At 35.1% G+C, this 24060-nt stretch overlaps 1 protein-coding gene across 1 annotated transcript in view; it reads right to left on the bottom strand.

Moving 5' to 3' along the window:
- LOC150075173 (alanyl-tRNA editing protein Aarsd1) overlaps positions 1 to 24060 on the bottom strand; it is a 73137-nt gene that overhangs the window by 23238 nt on the left and 25839 nt on the right. The window contains exons 5-8 of the mRNA XM_090388385.1: positions 20732 to 20851; positions 14532 to 14662; positions 9899 to 9965; positions 3703 to 3794 (exon numbers count right to left, since the gene is read on the bottom strand). Of these exons, the coding sequence (XP_090244511.1) occupies positions 3703 to 3794; positions 9899 to 9965; positions 14532 to 14662; positions 20732 to 20851 (410 nt within the window). The remainder of the gene's footprint in view (positions 1 to 3702; positions 3795 to 9898; positions 9966 to 14531; positions 14663 to 20731; positions 20852 to 24060) is intronic.

Below are 24060 nucleotides of genomic sequence, written 5' to 3'. Positions count from 1 at the left end.
CTTAAGGGAACTGTGGTTAATGGTCTAGTCTCTGAGCTGGACATTAGACCAAGCCTTCTTGACGAGTTATTGACAGTCTTTTGAGAAAGCTGATTGTTCCACACACAGTAATGCACCTCAAATTTGTTGATTGTTAACTGCATTTCAATTTTTTTCTTGAATATTTTTCTCAAAATTAAATATCTTTAAAAATCAGAGAAAAAAATATTATATATATTTCAGATTTTATCATTATGTGATATATTACACTTTGGCTTTCAAAAAAAAAAAAAAAAAAAAAAAGCCTAAAATATGAGGACTCAATATTTACAAGTAACTGGTTCACTAGGAGAAAAAATACTTAAATTACTATAAAAAATAAGATTTCGTTCTATGAATTGGCAATAAAATAACTTAAGACACTATGCACGTAGGCTGGGTGTAGGTAGCATGAAAAACCCGAGAAAAGATTTTTGAGTAATTCTACCACTTCACCCAAGCCAGGTTTACTCAGTTCTGCTTGCAAAGGTTGCTGTTTGTTTGTTATTTGGTTTTTAGGAGCATTAGCAACTAAGGCCATATTGCTCCGGGGATATGCGGTGGTCATTCCCTGACCTTTCCGCATCCTCCGTATTTGGTGGTCACGGGCTTGAACCTCAGTCTAATCAAGAAGCATGTGCTATGCACTGCTGCTCCTGCCCACCTGGCTATGGAAGCGCCACAAAGGTTGCAATAAGTCGCACAATTTACTGATAGGATTCATACCCAGATCTTTCCAAAGTGATGAATGTAAACTCCTTCCAGCCATAACATGAATTTGTTTATCTCACATAATGAATATATAAACATATCCAGAATTTAAAACAAATACACCAACCGTTTAATTATAATGGTTTAATGCTAGAAACTAAAATGTAGCAAACAATACTACACTGTAAAATGATATATGCAAAAGACTGATTTACAAAATAAATATACGATGAAATTTTAATATACAATAAAATATAAATAAATAAAATATTTAAAATACAATAAAGATAAAAGCGATAAAACATTGACTGAAGCTTTCGGAGGCTTCCGCCTCCTTTCTCAACAACAATGATGTTTAAGCAACACATCCTTAAGTAACAGGCTCACAGCACACGTGGTTGACCAGGCGCATGCTCAATATTTCTTCCATACGATCCAGAACCGGAAGCGGCTCGGGAGCGTGGAAATATAAAACGCTCGTCTTTTGCCGGACCACAGCTTCTAGTAGGGGGTGAAATCGAACACCCCTGTCCCTATTCATACTATTGTTCTCAGACGAGCCTATCCACAAACTCTCTAGCCACTTACGGTCCCAGAACCTATGCGCCCGGTCAAGGATGACAGCATTCACCGGGGAGACCTGATGATGTTTCTCCCAATAATGCTCAGCAATCCATATGATCCAGAGCCGCTTCCGGTTCTGGATCGTATGGAAGAAATATTGAGCATGCGCCTGGTCAACCACGTGTGCTGTGAGCCTGTTACTTAAGGATGTGTTGCTTAAACATCATTGTTGTTGAGAAAGGAGGCGGAAGCCTCCGAAAGCTTCAGTCAATGTTTTATCGCTTTTATCTTTATTGTATTTTAAATATTTTATTTATTTATATTTTATTGTATATTAAAATTTCATCGTATATTTATTTTGTAAATCAGTCTTTTGCATATATCATTTTACAGTGTAGTATCGTTTGGTACATTTTAGTTTCTAGTATTAAACCATTATAATTAAACGGTTGGTGTATTTGTTTTAAATTCTGGATATGTACTCTCCAACCTTAGAGGCCTTTTTGAAAATATATAAACATCACACATATCACGCTACCAGAGAATATCACATCACTGCTAAAGCTTAAAGAGCAAGACAAAAACAAGATATGATTCATTAGTAACAAAAAAGTTACCCATGGACAATTAAAAACAGTAATAGCATTAACAACAGTATGTGTCTGGTTAAGTATTACTTTCTTTTATTCCAGATACCTTAAGCCAGATGGTGAGTTGATGGCACTGTATCATGAGTGGCATGCAGAGGAAAATATATGGGCATGTGGCCACCCATAAATAGTTTCTCTCTATATATTCAAAAAGTTTTCCTCCTAGTGATATTTATTCAAGCCAATGGGAGAAGAGGGTGAGGCAATTATGCCACTGCAAATGCAATTAATTATTGACAACTGCCTCCATAACGTTCACCGACTTCATCCACGTGCTTCACTGTCTAACATTTGATGTTCCATTGTAATGTTTTTTGTATATTAATGATTATTGTGTACATATTTGTAAATAGTTTAGTATTTTGTAAATATTTTAAATATTTGTATAGTTTGTAAATATTTCAGTTAAATATTTTAATCCTGCTCTTTCGGATGCAACAATATTCCTCATGCATTATGGAAGCAAAAGACCTTCGGCTAAAATCTATTGTATAGGTACCACTTGTCTCTGCGCAGTGGGCATGGTTGTGGTCATTCTGTGATTAGGTGATTATTATTGTGAAGGCATTTTGTTTCTGATTGTTTTGTGTCGTTAAGGAGGGGTGGTGCTTAGATTAGGTAGGGTGTTTATCCCCCAACATCCCACTGTTTTAAAATTGGAAAATGAGTTCTCAATTTTAAGACAGCAGCAAGTGGGAGGATAAACACCCTACGCATGTCAACCTAGGAAGAAAGGGTCGGGGCTAAACAGTGAGTGACACCTGTCAATCACTGCCTTCTTCCTGACTTTTAGTTGAAGTGTGGAGTGGTACCCAAGATCTGAATTTTTACTAGGCCTTTTCCTAAGTGACCTATGTAAACATGGGTAAATAATTACATAGTGATAGTAATTCAACCTTGAGAATTCCATGCGCTACAAATGCACAGGTAATTTCCTGATTAGATATCGATCAGTGCATTTCGACAGGTGTGTCTTTTATGTAGAAAAGATTTCACTTATTTGATTTGACTTTCTACGTAATATGGAGAGGTATGACTCTGTCATACCTCTACATTTTAAGTAGAAAAGCGTGTGCGGGGGTTGGCAAGCAAAGTGAGCAGGGGTGGAGCCCTCTAATGTATTATTAAAAAAAGTATTTTTTTTAATTTGAAAGCAGATTTGTTTTATGGTCTATTAGCAGTATCGGCACTTCCATAGCCAGGCGGGCAGGATTGTTTGTTTGTTTGTTTGTGTTTTATTGGCGCATCAGCAACTGAGGCTATAATGCGCCAAATACCGGTCATATATAAAAGGTTGGCGGGCAGGAGCGGCAGTGCGTAGCACATGCTTCTTGATTGGACCGGGGTTCGAGCCCGTGACCACCAAATATGGAGGATGTGGAAAGGTTAGGGAATGACCACCGCATATCCATGGAGCAATATGGCCTTAGTTGCTAATGCTCCTAAAAACCAAATAACAACAATATAACAACAACAACAACAATTAGCAGTATCTGGCAGTGAAAACTTTCAGCTACTGCTATCTTTTTATATAATAACAATAATAAAGACAACTTACTACTCTTAGTCAGTATTTTTTATTTCTATGGCATGTGAAAATTGTTATATTTTTGTTTCAGCTTATTTTTAGTATGCAGGGAAAAGGGCTCACAATCTCTTTCTTAGGCAATATTACAAATTGAAATTGCACACATTTTAAATATAACTGAATGAAGTAAAGTTTTTCAAAAATTCTGTTCAAAATTAAACTGATACTGACCTATGAAGAGAAAAGTAAAGTGGTCGAGGCTGAATCTGTTTAAACAGCTTGGCTTCTGCAACTGCCAAATCTCTAATTGTGCTTAAAGCATTCTATGAAAAATATAAATTAAGTGGCAATATTATATAATACATAAAAATATATGCTACCTGGCCACTTTATCAGAACCATGAAAGTCAGGCCTATTATGCAATAATGTGTGCAAAAATATGCAAATCAATAATACATAAAAATGCTACCTGGCCACTTTATCAGAACCATGAAAGTCAAGACTATTATGCAACGATGTGTGCAAAAATATGCAAATCAAACAGGTGATATAGTTTGTGATATGTGCAGGAAAGTGCTACAAAGCCATATGATGTGACCAGTGCCCAAATCTGTTCAGTGCACTAGAGAATTGCCAAATCACGTTTGTCAGAGAAGATGACTGCATGTGTCAAGTGTTCAAAGACTAGTGTTATTCGTGTCTTTAGACTAACATCCACATTTAATGCAGGAACATCACAAGGTATCAGTACCTGCACTATGCAGAGCTCTACAAAGAATGCACTATTGGGAGTAGGAGAGTACCATAAAATGTCTGAGAACTATTTGTATTCCTTTAAGAAATTAGAGGCAGATTTCACTCTATGTAGGTGGAAGTGCTTAAATTTTTGCTATTTCACTACTCTACTGTGGAACCTGTTGTGCACCCACAGTATGGGTTGCATAATGGTGTGAGATATGTTTTAGTGGCATACTCTTATTCCTCCATAGCAGAGTGGTCAGAGAAGGAGTGCAGTAGCACACGCTCTTTGGGTAGACCGGGGTTCAAGCCCCTGACTGCCAAATACGGTTGATCTGCCAACCCGCACTGAATCAGAGTGGCAGATTATGGTCCATTTCCCTCAACATGAATTGTTGAGGAGGCTTCCCTCCTGCAGTGGATTGATAATGGCTGCTGCTTACCTTACCATACTCTTAGTCCTCCAATCCTAATGAAGGTCACCATAATGAAGGGCATCAGAAAACATCTAAACATTGTTGCCAATCTGGCACACTCAAAAATGTTACATGTTTATCTCTATGGACAGGGTTACTTTCAGGATAACAATGCAACCATCCAGTGCACCAAATGTAAGAAAGAGTGGTTAGAGGAATACGACGAAGACTTCAAATATCTACCCTGGCCAGTGCAAACTTCAGAACTCAATCCCATCAAGCATATATAGGATGAATTAGAAAGGTGTGTTAGTCAGCACAATCTTCTACCTATATTATTCCAACAACTGAGGAATTCTTTGCTACACACATAGTCCAATATCCTTTGTGTCAATTTTCAACACCTTGTTTATTCCATGCAACATCATATTGGAGCAGTGATCTGGGCCAATGGTGGCCCAGCACACTATTAGCACTATCACACCAGTATACATGGTCTTAATAAAGTGACCAAGAAATTTATATATGAGGGATATTTGTAAAGCATATGGCTTACCATATATCTTATTATTTGAAAATAAAATAAATGCAATACCATTAAATTACAAATGTTTTTATGTATGTAACCCAATTTTTAGAGTAATATCTTAAATATTATAATTTTTTTTCCTATAGGTTTAAAAAGATTGTCCTCAAAACCAATAATTTCACAAAAGAAGAGAGCTATCCAATAACAAATTTTTTTTATTTTATTTTTTATTTTTGACAGGATCATCTGGGAAGCAAATATACAAAGAATATGATTGACACATTACATGGTGATGATTGTCCACCATGAATCCAAGTCTGGATTAATTGCAACTGTGTCAACCATTGAAATTATCAATACTGTTTATGAACTGACTTTTAAAAATTTGTTGGATTGAGTTGGTTGGCTGTAGTGTTTTACATTCATCAGCAACTTAGACCATATTGTGCCATATATAATGTCAGTAAATTGTGTGTTCCATGGTCGATTTGCTGTTTGCTGAATAAAATCTGAGTTTCCGGGAGGGAAAAAAAACCCATGATACCTGCACCTGAGACCAATTAATTCAGCCATGTTGTGAAAAAGACCCATAAAAATTCTTTGCATCGCTGACGAGATTTGAACTCAGCCTTTTCCACCCAGTGTGGGGAGGATGGTCAATATAACAACCCATGAGAGCTTGTACTGGATCATAATACATTGCAAAGATACTCATATCCTGTAAATAAGTCCATGAAGAAATGGGCATGAAAAAATTTCTACAAAATGGATACATTGCAAAGATACTCATATCCTGTAAATAAGTCCATGAAGAAATGGGCATGAAAAAATTTCTACAAAATGGATAATGATATTCAAACAAAAGGATATTCAATTTAAGTGTGGACTAGAAGAGGGAAAATATTTATGCAGAGACACTTGTGAAATTTGACCTGATTTCAAATAAGTTTTCCAGCCATCATCCAAGTTTCTTGTGACGGCTGAGTCGGTCATCGCAAGAAACTTGGATGATATGCAAGTTGGTCGTCGCACGGCCTGTTTTCTAAAGTTTGCCAGCCATTTGGTGACCATGGATGAAACTAGTTTCATTACTGTGATCCAGAAACTACAGTTCACAGAGTGGCATGATGAAGGATCACCTCAAAAAAAGAAATTTAAAAGGGCATGCATGATTAGTTTTTTTTGGGAAAAGAAAGGATGATATTCATTGATTATCTTCAAAAGGGTAAATTCATTATGAGTGGATGATATTCTTTTATACTGTTAAAATTACAGGGAAATTCTCCAGAGGGTGCTTTTTCCTGCACGACAATGCGCTTAGTCACAAAGCTAGGATCCAACAGTGAGAATCCACTGTTGGATCCACTCTATTTCACAGACATAATCGCTTTTAGCTTATCAACTGTTTTTTTTTTTTCACTCAAAAAACATTTGAAGGGGTAACACTTTGAGATAAATAATGATGGCATTCATATGGGCTAGGAGTGGTCAGGGGACCACAATTGTAAGTTCTACACAAGAGGTCTAGAAAAGATGAGGGAATGTTGCATTCAAGTGTACAGCCCTCAGAGGTGACTATGTTGAATATAAGTTGATTGATTTCCACACTGTTTCATTCATTCATTCCATGGTAGGTCAGAAACTTATAAAATACTCCTCATATATGCAAACACTAAGATTAATCATAAAAGAATAAATAACAATAATTTAGACAACCCTTTGTTCCATTTAACCAACTTATAGAAAATAGTTATCAAAAATAAGTTACAGGAGATGTTTGATAACCCGAAGTTTAAGGAAGATGAAAATCACTTTGAGTTACCAAAAACTTTACTTAATCAAATTATCCTGCTTTTCCACATTAAAAATAAGTAATTATCCTGCTTTTCCATTAAAAATAAGTAACTGCATGAATAATACTGCAAAAATCTGGTAGGCCTTATTGATATGCCATTTTATCACTCAAAAATCTGAACTAAAATTTAAAAAAAAAAAAAAAAAAAAAAAAAGGAAGTTTTATAACTGTAAAACATATTATGCTGTGTTTAAAAATGTAAACTTATACACTCTATTTATTTAAAACATTCCATAGAAAGGGTGTGGTGCTTTTATTCATTGATTACTATTCCATAATGTCCTCAATATGTTTGCAGAGAAATTTTCTGCTGTAGATGGAAGGCCTTCAATTTCACTCTCTACTGACATCTGAGCGGCGCCTTCGAAGCCAGGTGGGCAGGAGTTGGCAGTGCGTAGCACACGCTTCTTGATTAGACCGGGGTTCGGGCCTGTGACCACCAAATACGGAGGATGCGGAAAGGTCAGGGAATGACCACCGTATATCCCCGGAGCAATATGGCCTTAGTTGCTAATGCTCCTAAAAATCAAATAACAACAACGACATCTGAGCTTGAAGATAGGTAAGCACATTAACATGTCACTGCTTCCTAATGCAAATTTGCAGTAATGGATTTTCAATCCACTTGAAGGGGGAACCACCCTACTTTTAGAACTTTTTCTTCTAATTTTACAGAAAAAAAAAAGGATATTTTTGTCAAGCAACCTTCACTGGAGGTGGATTAATTTCAGTCATAGTGAGAAAAACCAAAAATGTCTCTGCCCTTTCCAATACAGATTGACTCAATCTCACGATTTTTAATCCTGGATCAAAAAGAAAGGCCAGCGGCAAAAGTGTTAATATTTTCTTTTACACCATCATCATCTTCTGTGTCACCCTCTTGTTCTTCTTGTGTTTGTATCTGGAAAACTATCTCTATATCAGTTAAACACAATCTACTGATTTCAATATTGCTATCAATGTCTAACAAAATTGTCAAATCAAAATTGCTTCGGTTATGTCTAAAGCAGAAATGACAACAGTTCAGCTATCATTTGGAACATTCACATTCTCCTCACCATCTACACATTATTGGAAATCCTCATAACTTATAAATTTGAAATGTTTTTTTTCAGTAACAGTGTGCTGTCTTTTCTATTCTCATAGTCTGCAGTAGATTGATTCAAAGCACATTCCTATACCTGGATGAACTTCTGTATAGCTTACTTGTGATATATTTTTTAAAATTCTGAATAGCTGTATGGTGAAAGTAAGCCCTAAGCTTTTGCTGCACTGGCCAAAAAAAAAAAAAAAAAAAAAAAGAGAGAGGAAAAAAAATTAATAAACCACCTATTTGACTTCCTCCTCACATAGGTATCTGTCCAGCTGAGCTTTGAATTTCTCCAAGCTGTCAGCTTTAGTCACCCATGGAGGCAACTTATTCTGATAACTAACAATTGGCTGGCTAAAAGAAAACTTCCTGCAATCTAATTTAAACCTCTTCTCCTGTAACTTGAATTTATGGCCCCTAGTTCTGGAATTATTTAAAACGGTGAAAATTCCACCCTCATTAATCAAGTCTCCTCTATGGTGCCTAGTTTCCAAGCTCTGTAGCCCACATATTCAAAGTCTTTCCTCGTATTGTTACCTTTTTGCTGATTCATCAGGTGTGTGCGCTAACCTTTGGACCCTTTCAAGAAGCTTAATGTCTTTCTTTAGGTGCAATCTCCATACCTGGACACAGTATTCCAAGTGGACCTCCCTATGACTTCCCTTTAGGCTCAAAAGTTTTTTAAAAAATAAGCTTCTGAAATTTCAGTGTCACTAATTTCAGGTTTTCCAGGTTCACTCACACAGTTTTTCCTCATTATAAAGGGGCTGATGCAAAGTACTTGCTAAATTCATCTGCAACATCAGTATGGTTATCTATAGCTTTCCATACATCCATTATGCAAGGATCTGATCTGATTTGCTCTTTTCTTCTTCATATTCATGTGTGAGAAAAGCTCCTTGTCCCCTGTTCTTTATTCTCTTCGTTAGAAATTTCTCATAACCTGCCTTTGACAGCCTAAACTTTTCTGTGGTGTTATAAATAAAGAGTGATCTGTAGTTATTACAGGTTTCAGTACTTATTATCACTCTAACTTTTCCATGCCATCTTTTTCTACTCTATTAAACAGGCCAGTTCATTTCTCATCCAACTGAGAATTCTCCTTGTGCTATATTTTCTTAATGGTATATATGCTTTCAAGAGTTCTGCAACTACAAATTTAAAGTTATACCATAATTCTAATGTAGTCTCCCATTAGAATACATTAGAATTATGGGAGCTATCTTCCAGCTGATAGAGGCTATGTAGCACTTTAAGTTGTCATAATCTCCTTTTTTGAAACTGAATGCCATTCCTTTGCCTTTAACAACTGTTACCTCTCTCCTCATCATCCAACTTAGGACTCCGTAATCACTCTCAGTCAGCTAATGGTTCCTGTACTGTCACTCCTATGGTCATCTGGTCCATGAGATCTCCAGCATGAGAGGTCCAGCTCTCCTCCAAGCCTTAGGATTTGAAACATATTACACAGGAAGATTTTTACACTACAAAAACATCATGGCTTCAAAGGTTTTCCAGTCACCAGAGCAGCAGTACACCCAGGTGGGTGAAAGGATGCATTTGCACTCCACCCAAGAAATTTATACATTTCCCCACTACTATTAGTTTTATTAATATCCACTTAAAGATAATAACATATTTCACTTCTACAATAAATTTTCAGAATGACTGATGGAAAAGTTAATAAAAATGTCATTATAACTTTCCAATATATTAACTGAGATTCAACAAAAGTACTGCAATTAATCAAACATAAAAAAATAAAAATTTTCATCAAATACTACAGACAATCAATTACCTTATTTGCCAATTTCACGGACTTCTGGAGTTTCTCAACATTCTGTGCTTGTTCTTCTGGACCACACCTTCAGAAAGATAACTTCTAAGTTAAGAAAAAGAAAATTTGCAGGAAATTTCTGCACCCTGCACACTCACAAAACAAAAAAAAAAGTATTAAAAATTTAAAAGGATATTAATACTAAAATTAAATATATAAAAATGTTTGTTTGTTTGTTTGTTTGTTTCAGGATTTATTGGGCAAACATCAGCAACTATGACCATAGTGAACCATACTTATGGTAACTATGCATGCCAATATAAAAATGTAAGATTTACTATTAAAGTATGTAATACATTTATTCTTTTAAGATAGATTACTAGGTGTAAAGAGTTTCACTTTACACCTTTACACCTCCACATTCAAACTGAAAGTTTGAATGTGGAGGTATGAAATAAAATTTTTATATCTTTGGTTTTTTTAATTTGGCTTGATAGAATGGACTGAAAAAGAGATAAAAGCTCCTGAAGCAGCATCATGGCTAATATCGTCTGTAAATAATGACTTAATTTTATGTGCACAAAAAAGAGTGATTCCACAAAAACCAAGGTAAAATTTTACAAATGTAATCAAATGTACTTTTCCAACAGTACCCACACACTGTACATTCACACTCAGCTGTCCTAAAGTAGTGTCAAGTTACACAAGCACTCTATGGCCAGCTGAAATTAGCAAGTGTAGTTCATGCAACATTACAAAGTTTACCCAATGAGTGGCAGAACTAGAAGAGAGAAATGTCATTCTTTTCTGCATGGATTACAAGTATTAAATAGCAAATATATCTCAATATATGGATACTTTCTCTTTAAAAGGTATGCACAATTACACATAAAAAACACCACAGTAATCTTTTTTATTAAATGTGAGAGCAAAAAAAGAAAAAAAAATTCACATACCTTGTTGCAAATTCCTACAGAATAATTCATTTTTTAAATCCACCAAGTATTTTTTTCCCTCTGAAAGGCACATTCATTGTCATTCTCTTCGAAATTAAGCATACACATGCAGCAACTTGAAGATGCACAGCACCTGAATTGGAAAATCATATGCTTTGTATCGTTAGTGCCTATCAGTGTATTTTATTTATTTATTTTCCAGCGGTGTTAACAAAATGGATTACATGTCGCCATGTATCTAAAAGATACATAACCATCTTTCTTTGTTTCTTGTAACAAGCTGTAGTAGTACATGTACACTTCTCAATAGCTTAATTTATTGCTTCTTGGAAGCCATTGGAATTGGTTTCGTTTTCCCAAGCCTGTTGGGAAAACGAAAAGTTTGGGAAAACCAAAGATTCAGTATGCTGTTTGTATCTGTGAGATACAGTGTGACCATCTGCGTAAGTAGTGCTGCATTGCTTTTGATGGACGGGATGGATTGCTTAGACCCAATTAATGCAAATGATGCCAAAATTATTCGTGCCCTGTTGTTTTCAGAGGAAGTAAGTGACGAAAGCATTGATGATGGGACAGAATCCAATGAAGATTATGTTGAAACAAGAGAAGACAACTCAGAGAGTGCATGAGATGCTACATCAGAGGAGGAGGAAAGTTGCAACAAAGTGGACAGCACTTACAGTTTTTTCATAGGAAAGGATAAATCAACAAAGTGGAGGAAAGTAAGGAGATCAAAAATTTGGCGCAGATCTCAAAATCTTCTAACAAAATTGGCTGGAGTTATTGGTCATGCAAGAAATGCCAGCACACCCTCCAAAAGCAAATAACTGCCTTATTACAGACAAAATTTTAGATGAAACTTTGAATACACAAATCAGAATATTCAAACTGTTCAGTCAAACTACAGCCGGGAAAGAGATGCCAAATTTACAGACTAAATTGAGATAAAAGCTTTCATTGGCCTTCTTTATTTAGCTGGAGCACTTCAGAGTAAAAAAAGAGATTGGAAGAGTTATGGGGAACTAATGGAAAAGGTATTGAAAAATTTTGCTTAGTAATGAACTAGCAATGCTTCAAGTTCCTCATCAGGTGTATAAGATTCGATGATCAAGAAACCAGGGATGATAGAAGAAAACAAGATTGATTCACCCCCATAAGACATTTTCACTGAATTTGTGGAAAACTGAAAGACGTGTTACTCTCCAGGTCAGAATCCAGCTACTGATGAGAAATTACAGGTCTTCAGAGGAAAATGCAGTTTCAAACAGTATATACCTTCAAAGCCCAACAAATATGGACTCAAAATATATGCCTTAGTAGATGCTAGGGTGTTGCACTCTTACAATCTTGAAATATACACAGGGAAGCAACCCGAATCAGCAACAGACCAGCTGATGTTGTCAAAAGACTGGCAGAACCTATCCGGTGGACAGAACATTAACAGCAGATAACTGGTTTATGGATGTCAATTTAGTTTTGGAACTCAGAAAAAGGAAACTCTCTTATGTTGGAATGATAAAAAAAAGAAAAACCACAACTCCCAGTCGAATTTATGTCAGCCAAGAACTGACCTGAAAAATCAAGTATTTTTGGCTTCAGGAAAGAGGCAACAATTGTTTCTTATGTACCAAAGAAATCAAAGAATAGAATTTTGATTTCCTCCTTGCATTTTGATGATGCCATTGACCATGAAACAGGTGATCAGATGAAACCAGAAATTGCAACATTTTATAATGCAACCATGTCTAGAGTAGATACTGTGGATCAGATGTGTGCGACTTACAATGTGGTGCGAGTTTTTCGGCACTGGCCGATGGTGATATTCTATGCCTTGCTAAACATTAGTGGAATCAATGCACAAATGATCTACATGGGAAATGAAAAAGATTACTTCTTTTTCATTTCCCACTGACTCTTCAAGGAAGAGTCAGTTGGAGGAAGAGCTGCAGACTCTTCCTCAAGCAACTTTTTGTGGAATTAGTGGCTGAGGAACTTCATCAGAGGAGACAGGTCCCTCGAGGTGTAACTTCCCTTCACCCAAGGTTACAGAGTACCTAGCCTTCTACAAGTGCAGAATGGGAGAGCAGTTGCAAGCAGTGCACTAATTGTTGGCAAGCAACAAAGAGAACCAGACTGACAAGGTAGTCTTGCATAAATTGTAAGCAATACCTCTGCTCAACACACACAGAAATGATTTGCGCATCATGCTCTAAAAAAGAAATGTTCCACGAACAAGATGATGAAAAATTATTTTTTATATAAAAATATTTTATATAAAAAATTTATGTAAAAATAAAAATTTCTTAATGTATAAACAGTTGAAACTCTTGTATATGTTATTTATGAATAAACTAGGGTGATATTTAAACATAGTCTTTAATTTTTCGATATGAAACCTAGTATCTGAGAGATACATTGTAACAAACTACGTTCGTTTTGCTGGTGCATCCAATGAAGGGTTAAACTACCCATTTCCACAACACCAGATGGAAGTTTGTTCCAGAAATCACCCTTTTGATGAAAGCAAATTTTTGCACATATATTCTGCACCATCCTTTTTCAATTTAAGTTGATGTTTAAGTCTGATTAATTTAATTTAAGTCTGAGAAAGAGTGTAAGAATGCCATCAACATTTAGTTTACTTAATCCATTTAAAGCCTTAAACATTTCAATCAAGTCTCCTCACAGGTGCCTAGTTTACAAGAGCTACAATTTGTAGAACTGAAATATTTCGTGGTAATAAAAGTGCTCTTTTGTGTCCTTGACTAATCTTGATGCTCTTCTCTGCATCTCTCCAACAGATACACATCCTTCCAAAAATGAGGAAGGATGTATATCTGTTGGACAGGTGTATCCTTCCTAAGATGCAGCCTAATCAATTGCCTTATATAATGAGATAATCATCTTGTCCCTGCAGGCAAAATTCCTGCATATCATTGACAGAAACCAAAGAGCTGTCCAAGCAACATGTCTGCATTGCTCAGAGCATGTCATTTTGGACTGTACAATTATCTCTGGGGTGCTTTATATATGCCTACTCCTGAAACTTATGTAGTGCAAGATATAGTACAGTTCTTTTCAAAGGGTATGAATTTTGTAGAATGATCAACGTCAATATCAAATTTTTTCAAAAGATCAAAGTTAACATCAAATTTTTTCAAAAGATTAACAGTAACATAGAGTATAGACTAATTTAAGCTTCAGAAATGGCAAAGTGTAAATCTGATTTAATAATATGTAATTAATATGTCCATTATTCAGCTGCAGAAGCTTTACTGAATGTTGTAGATCAGAAATACATCTAGGTAATTCTTGCATATGAAACTAATCAATCAGTGCATGCATACCTGCACACGTCTGAAAAAGCACACCCCAAGAGTACCTTTTTGTAAGTTCTGTGTAAACCAGTATAGGACTCACCTTTTTACTAGTGAAATCTATGATGGATAGGGAATAATAACTATTGCCAGTCTAGTAAACCTCTAGCTACACTTTTCAGATGTAAATAATATTTAATTTTATCAAACAATAATTTTTTTTAAGAAAAACTAAGACGATAATCCTTTATTTTAAATTATAGTTTTTAAAATGCAGAAATAAGCTAAGTTTCAGAAACAATTACAAAATTACAATCATAAATCAATTTTTTCTGCTAGCTATTTAATTTTTAAATGACGCTGATTTTTAATTCTACTCACGTTAAAAGTTTGCTTAGGACCTTCTCTCTAGAAATACATTTTGACATATACTGAAGAAGTCTGTCTCCAGCAACAAAAAAAAGATTGACCTTGTTTTTTTTTCCTTTTTCCACATAAAGCAACTTAATAGCCTGTGGTTGTAAAAGTAAACTTTAAATTAATATGTGTACAAAAAAGCATTATATTTTAATCACATTGTTATTTACATTTTTTATGATTGGTAAACTTTTATATTAAAAATTATTTTTTACCATATAACACAGATCAATAAATGTGAATAAATTTATGAAAGTTGCTCCCACACCATGATCATTAATGAATTTGTTTAATTTTCACTGTGAATACTAAAATTGGACATTTACATGAAGTACAATTCAATATTAAACTTCAAGAACTAATTAATTTTTTAGAATCAATGTGCAAGTACACAAGTAGGGTATTAACCAATGAAAGCTTAAAAGCATTGTCTTCCATTTTAATGAATGGTGAAGTTGCATCACAAACTACTAGTAGTAAATTAATAAGAGGAGTTTACCTCAATATAGTACGTGGAACACTTCCGTATGATACCCTCCAGAAATTAAAACGGAAAAAACGAAAAAATCGACAACTTACCGGTACATTAAAGTAAAATATAAATAATTAAATAATCAATTTAACACAATTCAAAATCAATTCAAAACAATTAAAATTCAAATTAACGCAATTAAAAGAATCTAACGAAAATATTCAAAACGATTATCCTTCCTGAAGCTGACAATGCTTTTCGACCGACTGTCGTGATCACAGGAATGAAAATTACCGAATCAGGCTAAACCTGCAACTTAAATAGTGATTATATGTCTTCGCGCATGCGCGTAAAGGTCCACGCATCGGAGATCAAATATGGCCGCCGAACATTAACAGAATTCTCGTGTAATTTAATTTCAACGGTTTCTGCAATTAATAGTCGCGTATAATTACGTTGAACGTTAAGTATTTTGGCCTCGTTAAATAAAAAAGTATGTTTTTCGTTAATGGCATGAAAGGCTAATTCTGACGCTGCTGAACGAGAAGCACGAACTGAGGCTTCGTGTTGATTTACACGAATATTAAGAGAAAACCGCGTCGAACCCTGGTAAGACGAGTCGCAATCACCGCAAGAAATGTTGTATACTAGATCATTAATTTGTGTTGCGAACGTGGAAAGAACCGAGCGATTGTTCAGTATAGTGTGTAACTTCCATATAGGCCTAGCTATAATTTTAAATTCGGTATCTTTAAAGAATCTGTTAAGTTGTTTGTGCCACTGTTCAACATATGGGACAGAAATAAAGTATTTTTTGATATTACTATTGTTGATTGGTGTAGTATTTTTTATCCTATCCTTAGCTTGTACCCTAATTCGATTTATTGTGTTAATGGGATAACCCCTGTTCAAGAATCTGCTAGTTAATATTTATATTTCTGAGTCCAAAGCAGAATCCGTCGTTGAATATTTATAGGCATTTAGAAATTGATTAAAGATAATCGATCTTTTTTTGTAGGTGAACGGGTGGTAGCTATTATAATGAAGAAGCATACCGGTGTTTGTGGGTTTTCGATAGATGCTAAATTGTATTTTGTTCGAGTCACGGGTCAGCGTGAAATTTAGAAAGTTTAATGACTTAGTATCCGTATCTTCCCTTTCCAATGTAAATTTGAGTCTAGAATGAATATTATTAAATGAATGTAAAATGTCTTGGATAGTACTACTATCAGTAATAACTAGAACATCGTCTAAATACCTCCCATAGTATGTGATACGGGGACGAAAAGGTGTCAAATGTATCTGCTCAATCGTTGAGAGATAGATCTCTGACATTAAGCCACTCAGGCTCAAACCCATTGGTAATCCAAAAATTTGTTTGTACACCTTGTCTCGAAAGGTGATGTAGTTAGCCTCAGCCAATAGTTTAATTAAGTGAAAAATTTCCTTAATGGGCAGCTTCGTATAATTAATCGGTGTCGAGTTTTTATTTAACATATCCCAAATAATATCTAATGTGTATTCAACGCTTACATTCGTATATAATGAGGTAACATCTAATGAGAATAAATTGTCATTGTCGCCGAGTCTACAGTCTTTAAGATTATTAAATAATGTATCGTAATTCTTAATCCCAAATTGTATAACCTGTCTAAAAGGTTTTATAATATTATATACATGTGTGGCTAAAGCTGAAAATGCCGAGTTCCTGTAGGAAACAATAGGTCGAATCGGAAATCCAGGCTTGTGTAATTTTACCTGACCAAAAAGTGCAGGAATATTGTATGTTCTGGACTTCAATTCCTTCAACTGAACCATAGTAATGTAGTCGTTTTTACGATATGTGGTTAACGTTTTATTGTATTGATTTACCAAATTGGTAAACAGTGCCGGGTCCACTTCACGATAAGTGGAGGTATCAGACACAACTGAATCTAACTTATTAATATAATCATGTTTATCTAGTATTACCACTGTATCTCCTTTATCTGCCCTCTGTATAATAATGTCCTTATTTTCTCGAAGTTCTCGTAAAGCTGAACTGTCATGTGTATTCAATTTAGGAAGTCACGTTTCTTTTATGTTATTTACTACTTGGTTAACTTGTTGAATAAATACATCTTTTTGTGGAACACTACGAAGTCCAAATTCAATATCAATTACGCATTGTTTTTTTGGCAGCTTTCGAGGTGGTAAATTATAATTTAATCCTTTGGATAAAAGTGAAATCTGGTCCTGCGATAGTGTACACGAGGAAAGATTTGTAACCTGTTGATATGTTGGTTCGTTGGATACTGGGTGAGGGGGTGTTCGTGAACTAGCCGACATATTCTGTGGTAGTGCGTTATGTGTCTGTGGGGGGGATGTCACCCAACTCGTGTGAACTTGGTCGCAAGCTCGCGACAATGTGTTAGAATTCGCATGAACGTGTCTTGAACTATTCGATAATGTTTGCAACTTATTAACGTGTCTGTTTTTTATTTCTGAGGCTTGTGCTTCCCGTCGCAAATCTATGGAGGTCTTCAATACAGACCAATCGTTCGGATGTAGATAATTTTTTAATTTATTGCAAAGCTTCCTAACCTGGGAAAGGTATTTTTGTTTATCCGAATATCGAGATTTTAAGGCAAGCTTAACAATATTACGTGATGTCGCCAGTGATAGTTGTTTTATGCCTGAAATTTTTTGATTTAAATTCACCCTGGCAAACTTCGGAACGATGTTGTTTTGAAGGCAATATTTTAGGAAAGAAATATGGTAACTTTGGGACGAGTACCTTAGTGTAGATTTAATGTAATTTTGTACCAAGCCATTCAAAAAATCTCCCATGATTGTGTGTATCGATTGTATACTACTGGAGAGACAGGAAGTGAATGAAATAGTCAATGAGAGTTTGAAAATTAATTAGATAGTATGAATCAGAGCTGTAATACTCAATATGTTCTACGTTGAAAATAATATTAGTAAATTAATAAGAGGAGTTTACCTCAATATAGTACGTGGAACACTTGAAAACAGAAGCCAACTGGAGTTGTGAACACTAAAATCATCTCACTGTTAGGAAAGTTGGACTGGATAAAGTCAATTTGCAAATAGAGGAAGTAAAAGAGTTCCAAGTGATTAGTGGAGTTGGGAGAATGGTAGAGACAACAGATGAATTTGACAGAATGAGGTAGAGAGATTTTAAGCCAGAGAAGATCGAAAAGAGGAGATTCCAAGTTACCAAGTCTCTGACAGGGAATATCAGAACGGACATATACACAAGTACCACCTTTGAGGCGAAAGGAATCATACAGCAAATAATTTGTGCAATTGAGATGAGCAGTGGTTGAATCAACCGATAACTGGGATTCTGTCGGAAAAATATGTGGGGTTCGGCAGACTGTAAGTGGAAATGGATATCACTGAGATTAGATCTGATGTTGTTTGGTTTTTAGGAGCATTAGCAACTAAGGCCATATTGCTCCGAAGATATGCGGCAGTCATTCTCTGACCTTTCCGCATTCTCCGTATTTGATGGTCAAGGGCTCAAACCCCGGTCTAATCAAGAAGCATGTGCTACGCACTGCCGCTCCTGCCCACCTGGCTACAGAGGTGTCGATTAGATCTGAGACCACGTATATGTCTGAAATGAACTAGAAAGTGTTTGGGAAGTTTAGATTTTTTTGCAGATAAGTTTGCTCTATTAGTTTGACAATTCATGGTCTATTCAATTGTAAGAATAAGTGAGGGAGGCATGCTGTATGCAGTAATAAAATTTATGAAGTATATTCGTACACATGGTAAGAATATACCCAGATCTTTGACATAACATTGCCTCGACAATGCTCCCCTGCATACGCACTACTCTGACTCCCTCCAGTCACTATCTGGCAGAGTACTGGTAGCAAGCTTATATACTAGCTAATCCGGAAGCCTCCTAGAGAGTTACCAATAGGTTTGGTCAGGTGTACTAACTCGCGGCTGGCCTGCGAACCCTGTTTTAGAGCTGCACTCTTGAAATGTAAGGAAGTTTGGATCTCGCAATGGTGATCATCATAAGCTCAAAAGACATCAATCATACTGCAATCACTTAGACATTAAGCCTGATATAGCTTCATCAATATCATTAATAAATATAGAAAACAACAGTGGGCCCAGCACTGAACTCCAGGGGATTCCACTAATAACATTAGTCTATGAAGAGCAGTGTACATTTATAACCACTCTCTGTCTTCTCACACTCAACAATCCCTTTATCCAGCACAGTAACTTGCCCTTAATGCCATACTTCTCCAATTTGTAGAGCAATCTTTTATGTACAACAGTATCAAAAGCTTTCCTAAAATCAAGGTACAGTAAACCCTTGCTAATCTGGATTAATTGGGGAAGAGATCATCTGGATTAAGCAATAATCCAGATTAGTGCAGCAAAAGATATCCCTAAAAGACAAAAAAACTTAGAACACAAATAAATAGAAAATTTAATGATATAGGTAGCACTGATGAAAATAAATTTAAAAAAAAGCACTGTAGAGCCTTCATTTAAAAATTATAAAAAGACAATCCATTTATCCATCGACAGAAGACTCAGAAGTTGTACAGCAGACTCTCGATTTACTGGGATCAGATTAACCGGGACACTTCAAGACTCCAAAGTAAAAAAAAAAAATATCCACCAGAAATCATAAAATTCAAGTAATCTCGCAACCCCTGCTGTCTTCACACCTGCCACTAAAAAAAACAATGGAAAGTGAACAATATTAAGTTTGTTTTAGTGCATCGTGTGGATTGTTGTGTTCCGTCACACCACAAAAAGACAAATTTTGTTTCCTTATTTGTCAGGAGTGTTGAAATTTTTTTTATAGTAAATATATATATTTTTTGTTTAGAAATTGCAAAAATGATGGGTAAATGCCAAAGAGTTGTTTTCAATTGAACAAAAATTTGAAATTATTCAAAAGTTTGAAAACCATGCATCCATTAAATCTTTAATGAACAGTATAATGTTGGTAACCAAACCATACGCGACAATGTAAAAAATAAAGGGGAACTATTAGATTTTGTGGGCACATCTGATAGCGTTAATGGCATGACTATCAGAAAAATGATGAAACAGTCTACATACAAGGACCTTGGCTAGGCAATGGTGTTGTGGTTTGGCCAACAATTATATAAATCCATAATATATAAAATACGCTAACTTATTTAACCATATATACATATATACGGTACATATATACGTATAAAGAAGTATGCAAATGAAGTAATATAAACAATAACATCCATCCGACTTGGAGTTAACGACAAGAACCAAACAACACGCAAGACAATGTGATGTATGTTCCGTCTCTCTCTGCACAGTCAGAGTGACTCATCTACCTTCCTAAATCCCATGGCCTTTCAAAGTACAGTACTCAACTGTGAATAGAATATTTCATATTTCAATCCAGATTAACTGTAACTGGATTAGCAAGAGTCGACTGTTTATGATATAAAAATTATTTTTTGCATCCAGTTCCTTTGTTACTGCATCATATTATTCCATCAGATTGGTCAGACTAGATCATACCTTAAAGATTCCATGCTATGACTGCAGTATAAGTGCCTTCCTGTCTAGATGATCCTGCATTACTTCTTTAATCAGTAACTCCATTATTTTTCCTGGTTGTAAAGCTACTTTGTAATTATACTGTATCAAAAATGTTATTTACCTGTAAGTGGGCCAAGTTTGACAAATGAGTTCCGCAACAAGTATTTGAATCTATTCCACTTATATTTACTACTCTCACCAGTCCAACATGATCATCTGGAAGTTCAAGTCTGGTTCGTACCTGTTAGAAAAAAAAGAAAATTAGTAACTATAGATATATAGATTAATTGTATGGTAGAAGAACAACAAAAAACAAATAAAAAAATAAAATAAAATAAATAAAAATATGTAAGAGAAACTATTTTTTTTTAGTAATATCTTATTCAATCCTTAGGAAACTGCTATCAAAATAACTTGTAAATATAACTCTTAATGAATAAATTGAACTAATTAAAAATTATCATTAAGATAACACAAAATAAAAATTTTGCTTATCCATGAAACATGGATAAGCAACATTATATATCCATTAATATCTACAACACAAACTCTGTTATAAAAGCCTTACCCTCTATTATTATGTATCTGAAAAAAAAAAAATGCTTTTACTTCACTATTCCTCTACAGAAAGTAAAAAAGTGCATATTATACCAAAATTCAATTTCCCATCCTAAAATGGTGTCTCTCAAGATATTTATACAAAATTATAAACTGATAATGCCATAGTAATATTTGTTATGAAACTATCAGCCACACATCACTGAATGAGCGCAGAGTGTAAAGTAAGGTCTCCAATATTGTAATTTAAAAATTAGACAAGTTAGAGAAATGTAACTTTGAAATGTTTATACAATACTATTTGACAAATCAGATTACATTAGATTTGATTTCTTTTTCAATAGCACAAAATACAAATCAGATAAAACTGATCTGGCTGACAACTTTCAAATGTGACCATACAGTGAGGTACTAGAAATGGTCAATTGCATAGACAGATATACAAGAGGAGCAAAGAGTCATCGATCTACAAAGAAATATAACCATATACAGTAAAGCAGAAATTCTTTGTCAGGAAATGACAGTTCCTAAAGAGAAATATTATAAACAACACTTTGATAAACTTCAGTATATGTTACTTCTTCGGTATATATTCTGCCCTTACAGCACTGAATGCCAATAGCATTTTACAGGTCATGGACACAGATAATTTTTCTCAGTAAAAACACTTACAGAAAATTACTCATGCGCATGAAAAACAACTTTTGGGACAATAAACAACACTTTCAAAGTTTCTCCTTGCCATAAATTGGAAGCTGGCATTTCCAGTTTAACTGACATTTCAGCCATTTTCTTGTTAACTGCAGTATCAACTATAAAGCGTTTAGGGCGTAAGCCTCAAGCTATGGATAAGTCTAGACTATGTATAAGTATAGTGCGAAAGCATCAATAATACATAGCCAAATCTGAATGAACAGAATATTAGCAAAGCGGCATCGTTTTAAGTTATATCTCATATTGTGAATACCTTCACAACGAGTTGCCATGATATTGCACTGCTTCGAATAAGTAACACTTCACCTGAGGAGAAGATTAATGTTACTTATTCTCAGATGGATACCACCACCCAGATGGCACCGTTTCAGGGCTATTTGGCTCTTCTTCTGCGGGTGGGTAGGTATCCGAGTGATGCAATGATGGCTATGTATTATTGATGCTTTCGCACTATACTTATACATAGTCTAGACTTTTCCATAGCTTGAGGCTTACGCCCTAAACGCTTTATAGTCTAAATACATCATACACAATCAGGCATCCTCATATTGTGGAGTTATACTTCATAACTGTTTTGCCATCACTACATCACTCGGGTACCCACCCACCCCACCCACCCACCGAAGAAGGGCCAAATAGCCCTGAAACGGTGCCGTCTGGGTGGTGGTGGTGGTATCCACCTGAGAATAAGTAACATTAGTCTTCTCCTCAGGTGAAGCGTTACTTATTCGAAGTAGTGCAATATCATGGCAACTCGTTGTGAAGGTATTCACAATATGAAATATAACTTAAAACAATGCCACTTTGCTAATATTCTGTTCATTCAGATTTGGCTATGTATTATTCATGCTTTCGCACTATACTTATACATCGTCTGCAGTATCAACTAAAAGTCAATTTTTAATAGTGAAATCAAAGAACTTGTCTTTGAAGGCAGGCACTGTGAATTACAGATGATTGGAAAATTGGACTGAAGAGAGTAAAAAAAGTCCCTCCCCGATAGGTCCTCCAGGCACCAAACACCTGCTAATAAGTATTGCCTCCCAAGGCATTTGGAGTAAATAGTGCTATTCTGGAGGAACAGAGCACAACTCTGGGAGGAGGGTTTCAAAATATACAGAGCACTATAGCAAACAAGTGCTCAGTGAACTGTACTATATCAGAGGACAAGAATATCATACACCAACTTTTCTCAAGTTCAGGCCTTTCATTATGCTGACTCCTTCAGATATCTGCAATCCACTCTGTTCAATCAGTAGCAATAACTGGAATGAGCTTGCCAAGAATCTGTTCCAAACTCCATGGGAAAATATTCATGAGACTTGCCACTCCAACTAGCAGATGCTACTGTGAATACTTAAGAATGGCTATTTAAAACTTTGTCTTAAATAATGCAACTGAATTCAGCATTACATGCTCCCCAGCTTTACCAGTTACTTGGTTTCATCATTATTTTCTTTGCTGTAAATACTTCATTATGTCAATATTATAAGTAAATTGTAATCATTACAATTTACTTATCATTATTTACCATTTATTGCTTACTTACTATTATTAAGTACTTAAACCACTCTGCAAACTCCCTGGCTATTACTTGTATACTATATTAGCATACAACCAATGGGACCAATTGGGTGTTGGTATTTGAACTCTGCAAGGAAAATATTTTATTACTTAAAATTATTGGTTTTTTGTTATCTTTTCATTCAAAATTAGTAGTAAAATTATCTGTGTTTATTTAATAAAGTAGATGAAACTGTTTCTTACCTGGCCTCTGAAATTTCTTAAAAACAAGAATCAAGAGTATGAGGGAATTCTGGAACCACTACTGTCAGTATTAGATGATTGATATTTCATATTCCTTTTGGTAATTCCATACAAGTATAATTAATATTAAAAGTGTTTTTACTAAGGTTATAAACCAAGTTTATAACATTATGAAAATAACTGTATAGCATAATACCTAGCATAACTTGGCAACATAATATATAAATCTAACTATGTAGCATAACACATATTATTGTTGCATAACTTGTGAATATGTAGTGTTATTGCACTTAGTTCAGTGTGCTATTCCCAAATTAAATTAAATATATATAATAATCATGCCTCAGACTAGCAAAGCAAAGAATTAAAAGTTGTGGGAGTGCTGTGGCTCATGGGAAAACTAAAGAGGAC

The sequence above is a fragment of the Mastigoproctus giganteus genome, chromosome 14 (genome assembly GCF_048544385.1).
Source record: "Mastigoproctus giganteus isolate SK-2022 chromosome 14, ASM4854438v1, whole genome shotgun sequence".
Lineage (NCBI taxonomy): Eukaryota > Metazoa > Arthropoda > Arachnida > Uropygi > Thelyphonidae > Mastigoproctus > Mastigoproctus giganteus.
The sequence above is the reverse complement of the archived record's forward strand: the minus strand, read 5'-3'. Positions and strand labels throughout refer to the sequence as shown.